The sequence below is a fragment of the Pundamilia nyererei genome, unplaced genomic scaffold, assembly GCF_000239375.1.
Source record: "Pundamilia nyererei isolate P.nyererei 1_Seehausen unplaced genomic scaffold, PunNye1.0 scaffold00197, whole genome shotgun sequence".
Classification (NCBI taxonomy): domain Eukaryota; kingdom Metazoa; phylum Chordata; class Actinopteri; order Cichliformes; family Cichlidae; genus Pundamilia; species Pundamilia nyererei.
Genome location: NW_005187598.1, coordinates 532,355 through 548,551, shown reverse-complemented (window position 1 = coordinate 548,551; position 16,197 = coordinate 532,355). Strand labels below are relative to the sequence as shown.

At 42.0% G+C, this 16,197-nt stretch overlaps 1 protein-coding gene across 1 annotated transcript in view; it reads left to right on the top strand.

Moving 5' to 3' along the window:
• The window catches only part of slc18a2 (solute carrier family 18 member 2), a 24,726-nt gene extending 9,549 nt beyond the window's left edge, over positions 1-15,177 (top strand). The window contains exons 9-16 of the mRNA XM_005747432.1: positions 931-991; positions 2,613-2,708; positions 3,710-3,788; positions 8,950-9,001; positions 9,475-9,538; positions 9,620-9,739; positions 10,858-10,991; positions 11,397-15,177. Coding sequence (XP_005747489.1) covers positions 931-991; positions 2,613-2,708; positions 3,710-3,788; positions 8,950-9,001; positions 9,475-9,538; positions 9,620-9,739; positions 10,858-10,991; positions 11,397-11,504 — 714 coding nt within the window. The 3' untranslated portion in view covers positions 11,505-15,177. The remainder of the gene's footprint in view (positions 1-930; positions 992-2,612; positions 2,709-3,709; positions 3,789-8,949; positions 9,002-9,474; positions 9,539-9,619; positions 9,740-10,857; positions 10,992-11,396) is intronic.
• Positions 15,178-16,197: the final 1,020 nt, after the last annotated feature.

The window sequence follows — 16,197 nt, the reverse complement described above, 5'->3', positions numbered from 1 at the left end:
CATACAGGGATCATACTGGGATCATACTGGGATCACACAGCACGTTATGCTGGGAAATGTGGGCGTCAAACAGGAATGTGACATTTTTCACTTTATTTGAGGTTATCAGCTTCTTCTGCAACATTACAGAAAAATCTCATTTTTCAATGTTCCATCATCTCCTGTAATATTTACAGCTGTGATGAAATCAGAAGTATTGGCTTCATTTTGACTCCAAGATTGTTCACCCAGAGTTTGTAGTTGTGGAGTTTAAGAGGTTAAAGACTCATCGGACACTGAACAACGACTCATTCAGGAAACAAAGAGAGAACAGTACTTTGGGGCCTTTATGGATGACACATGTTCTAATTAATTAATGAAGATAGCAACCAACTAGACAGGTAGTATTGGAAGCAAAGCAGTGGAATCTTCTTGAGTTCATTACTGAATTCTTTTCCTAACCTTAGCTGCTCCTAAAATGTTGAGGGACATCTTTAGACATGTCACTAAGGCTCCACGGAGACTTGCAGCGAGGCAGAATAACCCCACTGGTTCCACTGGGCCCAAGTAGTAATTTATGGACTGGTTATTCAGACTGAAGCCAGCTACTTAGGCTCACTGCATTTATTCTTGTATATTATTCACCTTATTTTTAAGTGTTTGTCATGATTGCAGCATTCTCTGTCTGATTACAGACTTTTTAGGCACAGTGGTTGGTAACGTTTGTCCTAACTGTTGCACTGCATAACTGAAGTCACTATTACGTACATCACAAAGCACCTAGAGATGAGTGTTGGTGGGATTTGGAGCTATATCAACATAATTAAGTTAAACTGTGTGAACTTGTATAACAAAGAATCAGGATTGTGTTTACTAAAATGATCAGCTGTGTTGGCAGTGGCTCTCCAAGCTTTCTGCATACACTCTGTGGTTGTGCTCTCCTCCTCACAGAGTCAGAAGGGAACCCCACTGCTGACACTGATGAAGGATCCATATATAATAATAGCAGCAGGTAAGGGAGTGGTAGTACACAGTAGATGTGACAAACATCATGTCAGTGAGATATTGTGTTTTTGATGGCACTGGGAAGAGAACAGAAGGAAACAGCAGCCAAACAGAGAGCCAGCAGTTGCTTTGTTGGTCACACAGAAAAGAATACGGCTCCAAATTGTGTTGTGAGATGAGTGCTGCACAATCAGTCCACCAAAATAAACACTGTGACCTTATTGCAAATGCAGCTGCTCATAGTAAACAGCTGTGCCACTTCCTCTGGCTTTTATAGGTGCGCTCAAGAATGTCCCTGTCGAGATGTAGTAATGTTTGTAGTACAAAGGGTACATGCGTACATTTATACAGTTCGGGCATCCAGGGAGTTCAGAATCCCCCACGGTCCCTGACATGGATTATCTTTGCTGGCCCACTCATCCTCGGGCAGCATTAGAGCTCGCAGTGTTGAATTGTGAGCTTTGCCTTTTGCATAGAGCTCTTTATGACGATAACTGTCTCGATAGTCAGACAGTCTCCTACAATAGTCATAATAACATCACAAATGGGTTGATTATAGCAGCAGTTATTTCTTTAGCAAAGGCAAATTTTCCAGGTACATGTAGAAGCAGAAGTTATATACAGGAAATATATTTGCCTTGATTTATTAATTTACCTCAAAAAGCACAAGTTACACAAGCACAAACATACTGCAGTCACAGCTTCTGTGGGAAGACTGAATATGACAGATGATTATTGTCATTCTGGTCCTTCGTATACTGTGGACTTTTCCTCAGATATGATCTTTGCCAACCAAACTCTGAGGTTGGCCTGTACCGCTCTCCTTTTACACTCTGTCGTGGGTGATTTCCATTCATAACACGGGTCTGCAACCACAAAGCTGCATGGGGTTAAATCACTGTTTCTTATAGATTTTCCATCTGGTTCAGTTTTCTTGCAAAACTCATGTTTTTAGTGTAGTTAAGCGTACAATTTCCCTTTTTAAACTGAAATCTGATATCCTGTACTTGAGTCAAAACCCATATCCCACAAAGATTTCTTACATTAATGTAATATTCCTACGAGCGAGACTCGAGAGAAACACAAATAGAAAATGGGAGGAAATGAGGGGGAGGGTGCGGCGGGTTTGATGGTGTGAGGAGCTCAGACGATCAAATCCAACCAGGTTTATTTTGTTCATAGCCAAAGGTAAGAAATCACAACAATGATGCATAGCTCATTGTACTAAAATATTGATTTTCATTCCTGTTGTGCTTTTTTTTAATGTAAACTCTTCATGTTTTGCAAAATAATAACTTCACGATGGAGGGAGATCATTTTTGGATTCAGGACCCAAAAAACATCGCATTGACCAAAAATCCCCCCACGCACTCGTTTTGTTTCTGCAGACCTGTGTAATGGATCACACTCAGCCTGGTCCCTCTGTCACTGTAAGGCCTTTGTTTGCTCCTCGTGTCTGTGAAATGTCATATATCAGCTTTTCCCTGCATGTCAATTATGTGGCAACATGGAAAGAAAGAAAGCAGGCTGTACACTCGTCGGTGTGTGGACGTCGGAGCTGGGGAAAAACGTCAGGTTAAAAACAGACGATAATTGACGCCGCACTTATCTTCAATCTTCATCCCCAGGTGCCATTTGTTTTGGAAATATGGCTATTGGCATGATGGAGCCAACTGTGCCAATCTGGATGATGGAGACCATGTGTGCCAGGAAATGGCAGCTAGGTATTTACAAAGCTCTGCTCTGCACACAAAAACACGTTGTTACAGCACCTTTATAAAAGGCACTGCTGAGCATCCTAATGCAGTTTAACAGCACACATGTACCACTGAGCTTGGGAAGGTGTAAATGCTGAGTTTGTGTTGCAGGTGAAGTTTATGATTACAACCCAAACTGGGGCTGCTTCTGTTGTTGTAGAGCATCCTCGCCCAAGTAAATGTAATTAACACGTCTGTGATAATGTCTATTAGGTCTGTTGTATTATAATTACACAAACAGAATGATCATTTTTGTGTAACAGCACAGTCAACCACTGTTTACAGAGTCCTTACAGCTCGTATACAATGATTATGATTAAGTAGTATTTTCATACAAATATCATGGAGGCAGAGAAAAGAGACAGAAGTGTCCTTGCACCGCTGTGTGAACACCACTCATCTGTTTCACAGTAAATATCTGCACACATGCATGTATGGTCACCTGCTTCCTGTTTCAGAAGAGCCGTTCTTCTACAGATCTCCCCCGGCTGAAAGGGAGTTCTTCCTTCCTGCTGTCGCCAAGGGCTTTCTTATAGAGGGCTGTCTCTATATCAGGGTCCTTACCTGTAGCTGTACACAAGCTTCCTGAGGCGAATGTTGTTGTGATTGCGCACTACATAACTAAACTTTAATTTCATTTATATTTTATATATAGTGATGTCGTGTAAAAGTGCCACTTCGCCATCATGCCAGATAGTTTCCATACCAAGACTTCCTGTAGTCTGTGCTGTTATTAGCTTCTTCCTGCAGCCAGCTTTATATAAAGTCTGGGTCAGATAAAAAGGATGAGGGGGAACAGGATATTAGGGTGTCAGATGCTGGCAGGTGGAAAGCACAGGTCTTCATTACGGACAATAGAAGATGTACAGCAGCTCAGTGATGAGGCATTGATAGAGATCTGCTTATCTCTGGGAATCCTGGCTACACCTTCAGCCTCTCATGTCTCTGTGTGTCTGTTTCTGGCACAGGCGTTGCTTTCTTACCAGCATCCATCTCCTACCTTATTGGAACCAACATCTTTGGCACGTTTGCACACAAAATGGGGAGGTAGGAAGGGAAATTACTTTTATCTCCTTCTCTCTCTCTCTCCTGGTGGCTTTGTCATATCTGTTTCCGCTCCTCTAAATGAGTTTTCAGCGTTTTGAGTGTTTCTGAGACTGGCTTTATTGAAGCCTTGACGATACAGGGAATCTATCTGTCTATGACCCGAGTGCTATATTCTTTTAAGGCTGTTGCTAATGCCAGTCACCAGAACTGTTTTCACCATAACCCAAGTCGGAACATCACCTGTTCAGTTTACTAACTTCTCCACTACAGAGACTGCCAGACAAGCGATGTTTATGTATAATGGGTTTTTTAAACGTAAAAATCTTACGTGTTACATACTTTTTTTAGTCTTTCTTTACTTGGCATCCAACACATTTAATCCTTCTTGAGTTTTTTGACTTAATTATCAGTGGTTTGTTGAAAACAAACACATGGTGTACCATGAGGGGCGTACACATTGAGAAATTAGAGAACTGTTCCCAACAAGACTGCAGCTCATGTCTTGAATTCTTGGGGTTAGCTCATGTTGCAACACTAAAAGAGGTTTAAACAGTCTTTTTCACAATATTTAACATGTATTATATGTCAGAGGTGACTAGTGTGCCAAAGCACAATCAAAGAATACACCCCGAAAACTGCACACATCTTGCAATTTTATTGTTAAAACAGCTATGTTACTTAGTAGGTACTGTACTTTTTATGAGTCTTCATTGAGCTACTAGGTCCACCTCTGGGTATCTGCACATGTGCCAAAAATGCTCTTATTGGGTTGTCTGTTCACAAGAATACTTTGTACTGGTTGTTATACACCACTTTTCTACTCTACCTGAACACTCAATACACTTTTTTGTATTCACCCATTCACACAAGCACATATGTGCTTTCAAACATTGTCACACATTTATACTACAATGGATGCGTCACATAGCAACTCTCCCCCAACACTTGGCATGCAGACCTGCTCTACGTCCTGAGCTACAGCCACGCCCCTCGCTGCCCTTCAACAGAAGACTGCTCAAAAACTAACAAAACAATATCTGCCCAAGGGATCGCCTGTCTTCTTCCCCCAATCTGTTCTACTATGAACATGATTTCTTTGAATGTTTTCAACCCAGCTGTGTAATCCTTAGAACTGGTTTGATGACATGACTGTCATTCATCGTCATGTGGCTGTTATTCACAACTTTTAGATTATGTGGAAGTGAAAATATTGATATTTATTGGAGGTTTGTAGATCTTACTCTGGACACAGTCTGAATATTTCACACTACATAGTTACAAGTGTGGTGCTTAAACAGGACAGTGTTGCCTTCAGCAGCATCGCAATGAGTTTTGTGAACATTTACAACATGTTGATCAATTTAATGTTACACATTAGCCCGATAAACATAAACAGCTCCACAATGTAATGTAAGTCCATGGAAAAGCTTTTCCACTGTTGGGTAGCTAGTCAGAATTGGCATCAACATCAAACTGACCATATTTTTCTTCAACCAAACACAAAACAAAAACACAAGAAATGCTTTAAATAAAAGTTATAGAACTGTCATGGCTGCTGGGGCAGAATCTAAACAGGGAGGAAACTAGAAACAAGTAAATGGTAAATGGTCTGCATTTGTATAGCGCTTTTCTAGTCCATAGGACCCCAAAGCGCTTTACACTACATTCAGTCATTCACCCATTCACACACACATTCACACACTGGCGATAGCAAGCTACATTGTAGCCACAGCTGCCCTGGGGCGCACTGACAGAGGCAAGGCTGCCGGACACAGGCGCCACCGGGCCCTCTGACCACCACCAGTAGGCAAACACGGGGTTAGTATCTTGCCCAAGGATATTTGACATGCAGCCAGGAGGCAGCCTGGGATCGAACCACCGACCTTCTGATTAGTGGCTGACCTGCTCTGCCACCTGAGCTACAGTAAAAAGAAACTAAAAGACCTGAGATATGGAACACAACACATGGAAACCTGGATCATGGGGAATGTCATGGGTGTCACGTGGGGCACGCAGGCAGGGTGGGGCGTGCAGGCAGTAACAAACAGAGGATGACACAGGGCTTTAATACACAGGGAGAACGAGGGAACGGGACACAGTAGGAGAGCACAGCTGGGAGTAATTAAACATGACAAGAGGCAAAACTATTATGTTTTCAAAGTAAAACAGGAAACATAACATAGGACACGGACTGTCAAAGTAAAACAGGAAACATAACACAGAGATGCAGCCTTGACAGGGCAGACAGAGCAAACATGGAAGACTAAGAACCATAAATAACACTGAAACCAGTGACTAGAGACTCTAAGACGAAACATAAATAAACCTGAAATTAGATTTTTTTTTCAATCTAAACTTGATCTCCAAGCATAACCCTTGTAGCCAAACACAGCAGTAAGACATCTCTTGGTCACCAGGTGTGATTTTGCCAGAATGCTCTTTAAAGAAAGACCCACGACCCATCCTTCCCTTTGGTTGAGGCAATGAGGTTCTCATCTAACGCTCCCCAGTCCATGGCTCAGTTTTGGTTTCATCTGACCACAGCACTTTCTCCCAAGCCTCCTCTGAACATCTTTTAGATGTCCACATGCAAATTCAAGACAGGCTTGAACATATGTCTACTTGAGAAGGGGGACCTTGCAGGCACTGCAGGATTTTTATCGAACTACCTTCAGCTCTTTAACAGGTTCCTTCAGTCTAGTTTTGGGATGTTCCACCACCTTCTCATTATCAGTTGCAGAGCTGTTGTTGACTGCTCAGATCTACATGTAGAATGACCTTTTTCAGTGGGAAAAACATTTCATCACTCATTCAAGTGACCTCTTGAGTCTAGCTGACAGCAGCTTACCCAAACCTATAAACAGGACATTTGCATAATGACTGACACTACCATCACGAGTAACAATGGGCTGTGACTATTAGCATGTAAAATGTCACGAGCATTGATGAGAGTGTTGGGGAATAGCTGCAATCACACTATTGTAAGATGGTGAAAGACGTACCCAAACAAACAGTCTGCTTTCATTTTTTAAAAAGTCCACAACTGTGTCACCAGCAAAGCAACCCCCCCCACACACACACACACACCATCACACTTCCTCCTCCATGCTTCACAGTGGGAACCGTGCATCGAGACCATTGTTCACCTTTTCTGCTTCACACAAAGACCGAGCAGGCCGAACCAAAGATCTCAGATTTGGACTCCTCAGATTTCCACTGGTCTGATGTCCATTCCTGTGGTTCTTGGCCCAAACAAAGTCCTGGTTTCTCAGCAGCTGATCATAAAGGCCTGATTCACACAGTCTCCTCTGAACAGCTGATGTAGAGACGTGCCTGCTACTGGAGCTCTGTGTGGCATCTATCTGGGCTCTAATCTGAGGAGCTGTGATTTCTGAGGCTGCTGACTCGGATGGATTCATCCTCAGCAGAGGGACTCTTGGTCTTCCTTTCCCGGGGCGTCCTCATGTCAGACAGTTTCATTGTAGCGCTTGATGGTTTTTGCGACTGCACTTGGGGACACATTAGCAGTTTTCCAGACTGACTGACCTTCAGTTCTTACAGTAATGACAGGCTCACCTGTGAGGTGAAACCATGTTGGTTCAAATTCAAATTCAAATTCAAATTTTATTTGTCACACACACACAACCATACACAGTATGACATGGGGGTGAAATGCTTGTAGCTGTACAATGCCCGACCATTAAATGACAGAAGTTTTACAATATTTACAATTTACTACAAAATTTACAAATGAACTTAGGAATTTACAGTAAAGAATGTGCAAATAGCAGAAGAGATTATAAAGATAAGGATTATAAATTATAGGAATTATAGGATTATAGGAAATGTGTGGTGGTGCGTGTGGTGACGTGTGTGAGAGTCCAGTCTTATAGTGACGTGTTTGGGAGAGTCCAGTCCTACACCTGGTTCAGGGCCCGAATAGCCTGGGGGAAGAAGCTCCTCCTCATTCTCTCTGTTTTGGCCTTAAGGGAGCGGAAGCGCTTCCCAGACCTCAACAGTGAGAAGAGTCCATTGTTGGGATGGGAGAGGTCCATCATAATCTTCCTAGCTTTGGACTTGCACCGCTTGGTGTAGATGGACAGCAGGTCAGGGAGCTCTGATTGAATGATGCGTTCTGCCGAGCGCACCGCCCTTTGCAGATCTCGTCTGTCCTGCTTGGTGCTGTTCCCAAACCAGGTGCAGATGTTTGACGTCAGGACGCTCTCGATGGTGCAGGAGTAGAAGTTCTTGAGCACCTTCAGTGGCAGATGGAAGTCTCTAAGTCTTCTGAGGAAGAAGAGACGCTGACGGGCTTTCTTAACCAGGGTGTTGATGTGGTGACTACATCATGAAGCTCACTGAGAGCAGGCCGAGGGTTTGCAGCCGTGGGTGGCTACTTTCAGAAATGTTTAGAGATATTTACCATTATGACGTTCATAATTCCATATATCTTGCTTAATGAATATTTGATGTCTTCAGTTTGGATCTACAACGTAGAAAGTAGTAAAATAAAGACAAACCATTAACCATGTCCAAATATCTGACTGGTAGTGTACGCCATATCACTGTGGCCTGCCCCAAGGATGGAGTCCTCCAAGAAAAACAAAGTTCTCTGATTTCCTTACATGGAAGACTGAGCATGCATCGATATTGCTTAGCTCAGCGGTCCCCAATCCCTGGGCCTCGGACCGGTACCGGTCCGTGAGTCGTTTGGTACCGGGCCGCGAGAGTTGAGGCTCAGGTGTGAAATGTTTAGTTTTCAGGGTTTTTATCGGTTTTCAGCGTTATTTTGTTATCGTTTTTATCGTTAACTCGGTTTTCCTGGGTCTTTTCACCTGTGTTATGAATAAATCTTCTTTTTTTCGGTACTAGTTTTATTTTGTTGGATTTATCCGCCACACCTTAAAGGCCGGTCCATGAAAATATTGTCGGGCATAAACCGGTCCGTGGCGCAAAAAAGGTTGGAGACCGCTGGCTTAGAGGTTGCAATGATTATTCTGACGTTGTTTGATATTGTTTGGTTTGTGCTTACATGAGTCTGTTTAAGAAAGAGGAAGTACAGACGAGGTTCTGTTTAGCCTGGAAAATACATTTTATATTCTCATGAAAGGAAATCTTCCTCAGTGTGGTAGTGACTGACTACTTCTTGTCTCCCTTACAGATGGCTTTGTGCTCTTATTGGAATGGTTGTGGTTGGGATCAGTGTAATATGTGTAAGTATGTGACAGTCAGCTACATCACTAGAATAACTTCAGAGGTCACCTATGGGAAATGTAATGAGCCCTGTTGAGTAAAAAGTTTGAAATGGACCTGAAACATTGTTCTTTAAATGTAAACAACGCATGCATCATGTAAGCCAGCTGGTATAAATGTAACTTTATACCCATTAAATGTTCACTGCAGTATGTAGTGCCTTATGTGTGTGTTAAACCAGATAAGGACTTTTTATATTTAGAAAAGCTAAAAAATGCTGGAGCAAGAGTCACAGCTCTGTATGTGCCTGATAAACAACACAGATTTCCTGTTTCACATTACTCTGCAAATCCAGTTCTGCTAATGGGAGTCTGACTTCTCAAGGGTTTCCATGATCAAATCTAAAAGCAACTGTCTTTTTTCACTGTTTTTAAAATTGCTGATTATTATATATTTTATATTATTCATTAAAATGATCATTTGTTTGTTCTAGGTTCCCTTTGCTAGAGACATCTATGGTCTGATTCTTCCTAACTTTGGTGTTGGTTTTGCCATTGGTAAGATTACTACGTGTACTGATTCCACCTATGAATGTGTGCAGACTTTGATCAGGTAAGAGCATTATGATTGTGTTACAGGCATGGTGGATTCCTCTATGATGCCTATAATGGGTTACTTGGTGGACCTGCGGCACGTGTCTGTTTATGGAAGTGTGTATGCGATTGCTGATGTAGCTTTCTGCCTGGGATTTGCAATAGGTAAGCAAGAGCAAACGCCATAAAACATCCATATGTTTTAACCTCGGGCTAAAATAGCAGTATCAGTTCCTGGAAACCTTTTGTCATCTTGCTTGTGTAATGGTGGAGAACTAATCCTTGGCTAGAGACACACAGAGGGGAAATGATTTACAGCTACAGTCATTGCCATGGCATTCATGCATACATCGTGGACATGAATGCCATAGCTATTTATGTTTAGGATTTCTTTGAGCTGTTCATATTTAAGTGTGGAAGCATTGTATAACATATTCCAAAAAACGTACTCACCCACCCAATCAGCTCATTGTTTTGAGGAGTTGCATTCACTTCGATGGACACAGGTATTCTACAAACATCTGTGATAGAATGGGTCATTCTCAGGAACTCAGTAATTCAAGCATGGTACCATGATAGTGTTCCACCTGTGCAACAGCTCCACTGGTGAAATTTCCTCACTACTAAATATTCTGCACGACTGTTATAACAAAGTGGAAGGTCTAAGGAGCTTGGAAAGAAAAGCGTCTGGACTTCTTTAAGTTACTTGAAGACGTTTCACCTCTCATCCCAGAAGGACCCCTGATGATCCTCTAATCGCCTGAGCCAAGGTGTGAAACTGGGTGTGGGTCCCAATCAGCCAGAGTTTCGGGTGAGCTGTGAAACCTGACCCCACCTTATCATGTGATTTCCTGAGGTCAGATGGCTCAGGATGTGAGTGGGCGTTAAGGCGACTGTCTGCCACACCCGCTTTCACACCTTGGCTCATGTCATTAGAGGATCATCAGGGGTCCTTTTGTCCCTCTGTGGGGGGAAACTCCCACTGGGTTTAAATCTGGGACTCTCCACCATTTGACCTTAGAACTGAAGAAGCTTCTGGGATGAGAGGTGAAACGTCTTCAAGCAACTCCAGACGCTTTTCTTTCCAAGCTCCTTAGACTACGATGACCTGGATGACTGAGAACCTTCACAGACAACAAAGTGGAAGCATTTGGAGACGAAAGCAACTCAGACACAAAGTGGCAGGCCACATAAAATCTGATCGCTTAGCTGCTCTGCAAGGTGATGAACTCCACCAAAGCAACAGACTAAACCAGTAAGTGGTCCGTTTTCTCCTGATGCAGGTCCATCTATTGGAGGTTCCATTGCTGAAAGTATTGGCTTCCCTTGGCTGATGACCATCATTGGAATAGTGGATATAATATTTGCTCCTCTCTGCATCTTTCTGAGGAACCCACCAGGACAAGAAGAGAAAATTGTAAGAGTCCAAATACACCTAAATACAGTCAGCCAGCTCCTACATCTGTCACAAAACAGCTGTGTGGTAGTCCAAGGGCAGAGCCAACGATTCGGGAGACAGGAATGAATTCAAAAAGCAGTTTTAATGCCGTTACCTGAGAGAGAGAACTAGAAAAATCAGATCAGAGAAGCACACAACCATGAGGGAACACGTGACAAAGCACGAGGACAAACTCAAGCAATAAATACAGAGAAATGCTCCTGAGCTAACACCAGAAATGCAGTGATTATGTTACACAACTTGAGTACAATATGTAAATTTCAAAATTCAGGTTCTGTCAGAAAGTTTTCAAAATCATGCACAGTTAAAAAAAAAACAACCAAGAGCAGCCACTGAAACACTTTTCAACAACTGTCATTTCAGGCGATTTTAATGGACACAAACTGTTCAATGAAGACGAGATCGTACTCTACTCAGGGGGCATACTACCAGGGTGAAGACATGGATCCAGAATATGACGATTATGATTAACAGGACCCCAGCCATGCAGGGTAACCCTTCAGAGGATCTATTTTGTTGTACAAAAAGAAGGAATAGAAGAAAATCACAGCAAATGAAACGAAACAGCCAAGATATTTCCACGTGAATGTCCTGCATTCAATCGTCACTGTTCACTGTCTTCTTAGCAGTTGTACTGGAGCAAACCAAAGTTGTCCTTTATCTGTGGTCTCAAGCGCATTGTGTTGCACGTATTTTGTTTAGCCAACAGCCTTATTCGATGGGAGCAAAACACCTTTTAGGTGCAGTTTGCTGAGCTGTCTTTATCCATGTACTGGACATTCAGTTTTAACATAACAGCCCTGGGTATTAGTGTCAGATTTAGGTGTGTAACTTGGTATTAAAAATGGGGATTTGTGCGATAAGTGGAGTTTGTCAAAATCCAGGAGGATTTGTCAGACGATTTCTTTTGATATTTCCATGAAAGGCCTCCCCTGCACCGCTGCTGTAGATGACCTGTGTCAGGAAGTTACTTAGATGAGGAATGTATTCTTAAACACATTATCAATACATGTTTATCCTTCTAGCAAGAACACAGACTGCATGTTTTTAGAATCTCTGCAACCTTCAATGATAAAAGTCAATTAGAATAAAGCCCATGTCCAGATTACACCAGTGCTACCAGCATATACCACAGCTTAGTCACACGCATACTTTAGCACAACAGCATGGACCCCGTCTTGGGGCTCTGGTCTGCAATGGTCGGCTTACTAATAGAAATAAACATGTTACAAAAAGTCTTTACAACTATTTTCCTCATTCACAACAGACGTATGAGGTACTTTTTAAATAATGTACACATTATTGTGTGAATGCTTTGATGAAAGGCGACCCTACACAGGTCCTGTTCATGCTGCTGGTGAAGCATTTGTCTGCTCTGGCGGAAACCAATCTCCAGGTTCTGCCCTACCTTCAAAGCCTATTAGACAGTTTATATGGTTTATGGATGCAACTTGCTAACCACTCTAGCTAGCACTGATTTCACTCATATGGACAAAAGTACTGTGTTGCTGACACATTACCCCTGCATACTGTGCTCAGCCATGGAAACCAGTTACTGAGTGTTGATTTTTACACAGTAGCATTCAGTGACTCCCGACTGTAACTTTACCTGTTACACTGTGGCTGAGCTGCTGTAACCATAGCGACTCTTAACTCTGGAGGGGAGAGGTTTGAGTTTATACACCTGTGGCATTGTCACTGAAAACACCTGGATTCCAATACTTTTGTCCATATGGCTCCAAAACAGCAAACCTCTACGTGTGAGTCGGGAAAATAACAATGGCATCATGAAGGCTGTGTCCATATGTGGACAGTTCGCTGTAGGCAGAAGAGCAGAGTTGTAAGAAGACACATTGGACCTTTATGCTTTCTATTGCCTCAAAACTGCCAGTGTAGTTTCATACTGATTAATAAATCAGTGTCTGCAGCAAAAGATTTGGACTAATTACTGTTGCTTTAAATGTTCCAGTCTGACTGGCATCTGAGAAGTGCTCGTTATATGTCATAGTTTTGGCAAACGAAGAGCACCAACGTCCGTTTGGACACAGTTTGGTTTGTAATGTTAACTGGACTCAGGTCTGGGCTCCTTCTAATGGCTCAGTGCATACTGGGACTATGAGCTGGATGACTTCATAAACACTGACACAATCCTGACTTTAACCGTAAGCTCTTCACTTTATAAAATAGTGTAAAAATGCATAATTGCAAGACTTTGTTGGGCGCAGAGTTTTATGTGTACTGGAATATATTTATTAGAACAAAAATTCAAAACAGACAGAAGGAAACTGATTTAAAATAAAACTTTAATTCATTCATTTCTGAAGGGAACCAGATGAAGCATACAGATCCTGTTGGACAACACAACAGCATGCAGTTTCTGCACTGATTTTTATTGTGGCCAATAGTGGAAGCAGCAGCATTTTGATTGACAGTTAGAAGCGTGTAACCAGCTGCGGTTGAGTATGGGGTAGGGTTGTTTCCTGGTGACCTTGCCCTGAGCCTTTCTGAGCCATCATTAATGTTGTTTCTTACATCTGTGCTTCCTGTGCTGTGTCAAAATATCAGTTATGGAAAAGACAAGAAGTCTGTGTTGAGAAGCTGTATCTGTTTAGTACAATCACAACGAGCTCCACCAGAGCAGAGGACTAGGTCAGCATACTGGAGAACATGTTTATTGTTGGCTTTGATATGTTGGCAGCTGGCAGCAGCTGTGTGCTATACTGCTAACCTAGAAACACTTGTGATTGCAGCGATGTGCTCCTGCATTCTGCTGGCTTGTATGTATGAAGTGCATCTGCAACAAGAACTAGCAAATACAAGCATCCGTGAGTCAGGATTGTAAGATCGTAAGCTTCATGTGTAGCAGTGACAATGACAGCGTGAGGCAAGAGGGCGTGGCCACATTTAAATCAGGTACAGAATGCGACTCATGACGCAGTGTGACTGGACGTCATTCACAATCATCATTCGTTTATAGGTGAGCCCAGAAACATCCGAGTTTGTAATGATAATAACGAATCCTTAATTAAATTGCTTGATAGAAAATAAAAACACATGCACAGGGTCACTTCAAGTCAAATTTATTTGTACGGCTCTATTTAGACATGAGGTAAATCAGAGCGTGTTCACAGAGGGAAAGAAAGTTTAAAACATACGATAGTGTGTATGATGTGCACGCTGTGTACTCGACACAGCGTGCACATCATACAGTACTATACCGGGTCAAGAACATAAGCTACCTTCAGCTGCTGATGCACAACGGATGGACCGTTTGATCTGACGCAGACAGTCTTGGCAGTGGCAGGCATCCCCTCACACTCTTGAACCTCGATGTGTTAACCACTACACTATGGAGCAATGGTGTGAATGTTATATTAGAAGTGCAGAACTGGACTGACCTTCTATTACAAGCTTAATTCATCCCAACTGAAAGCAAAGACAGAGAAACGTCTGTATCATGACAGCGTAGCTGAGCTTACAGGATAACTAGCTTGTGCAACAAATGATTATTGAATGCAAGCTGGATTCAGTGCAGTTTTTGGCTCCGCCCCGTAACCTTTGAACCATCATGAGATTATGTCTTAAGATAGATGACAGATCATTTTTTGTTTCTTTGTAGTATAGCGCTGTTTGTCAAAATGTTTGTAAAACTACAAACTAATTAGTTGTTACATTTTGATGGCCTTGTTTCTTAAAAAGGTTCTTGTAATGTTTATGGTGTTTATAATGTACTGAATCTTGTGCCATATGCTTTTTCTTTTTCCTCTTTCTGAACTGTGAAAACCTGTACTAGATTTAAGCAAGAGTAAAACACTACCATTAATATAAACCATCTAGACTTGTTTATCCAGAACGGGCCTCGCTGGACTGAGCTGGGATCAACACGCCCAACACTCCTCTCTGAACTCTAACGACCAATCTACGAGTCGTTTCTGGGTATTTTTGTGCACGTTTTGTGGTTTTGGTCAGAATCTATTGAAAATATGTCACTTTGTCAGTCTTATATGTATTTGACTGGATTGTTTTTCATACTTGTGGGAACACCATATGCTCTATTAAATGTTGTATACTGTGCAAAAGCAGTTTTCTCCGTAAAGACGACACCTCCAAATATCTGGACGGCAGGATTTTCTGCACAATTAACCTTTGGTGAATTTAAAACACTGAGCATTCAGACCAAATGTTGGTCGAGCTGAGGCTTCATATCATCCACATGATACCTCAGAATGTACACAAAAATAACATGCGTGTGGCTAACACGTAGCACTTTAACAGGTCCCAGAAATCCTCATGTTGATTAGTCGTGCCGAGCGCTTGAAGACAGCAGATGTGTTGTCATGACGGGGGAATGTGGGAGCAGACACTCTGTAATCAGGCTGTCCATCTCAACACTGGCCTTCAATTACTTTGCAGATGCTCACACGATACCTCTTTTCCCTCTTCACTGAAGCCTGAAACACTTGTTCTTGCAGCAGTGTAGGTGAACCAGAGCTTTCTATGTAATATTACATTTCTGTGTGCAGCTATTTTACAAATTAGTTTCACAATTTCTGAAGGGGGCGGGGCTATGGCCTTAAATGGTACACTACACAGCCTTCAATGAGGAGCTGGGGACACACTATCAAAGATCATCATTCAATGACACTAGCAGCGGTGCTGTCTCTGCTGTGATGATTATCATTTTCAATGGTAAAGCAAAACAAAATCCTTAATGCGTTAAAAAAATAGCAGAGATGAGAAGTTATCGATGTATTTGATTGGAAACGAGTCTACAGCCTCGCTGCTAATTTCACACTATGTTCAATCCGTTGCACTTTGTTATTAGACTGTTTTCCAGTCATTCAAGCATCATTTGCAAATGTTTAATCAGACTGTTTCTTACTGTCGATCACTTAAAACTGTCAAGTTATCTTTGTGACTCAGTTCAATGAAAATGTTAATGAATTAATTAAATATGTGACTTAAAGGCAAAATGAAGACATTTAAACTCAAATTCTAAACTTAAAGGATCATTTGAAAAACCTTTTAGAGGTTTTAAAGAATTGTTTAAGACATTAATGGGTTGGTTATTTTGGGGGTTAACCTAGTGCAACCAAAGAATACAGCAAAGGTACTGAGACATGGCGTCAGGCCACTCGTATACGGTAAATGAAAGGCTTGCACT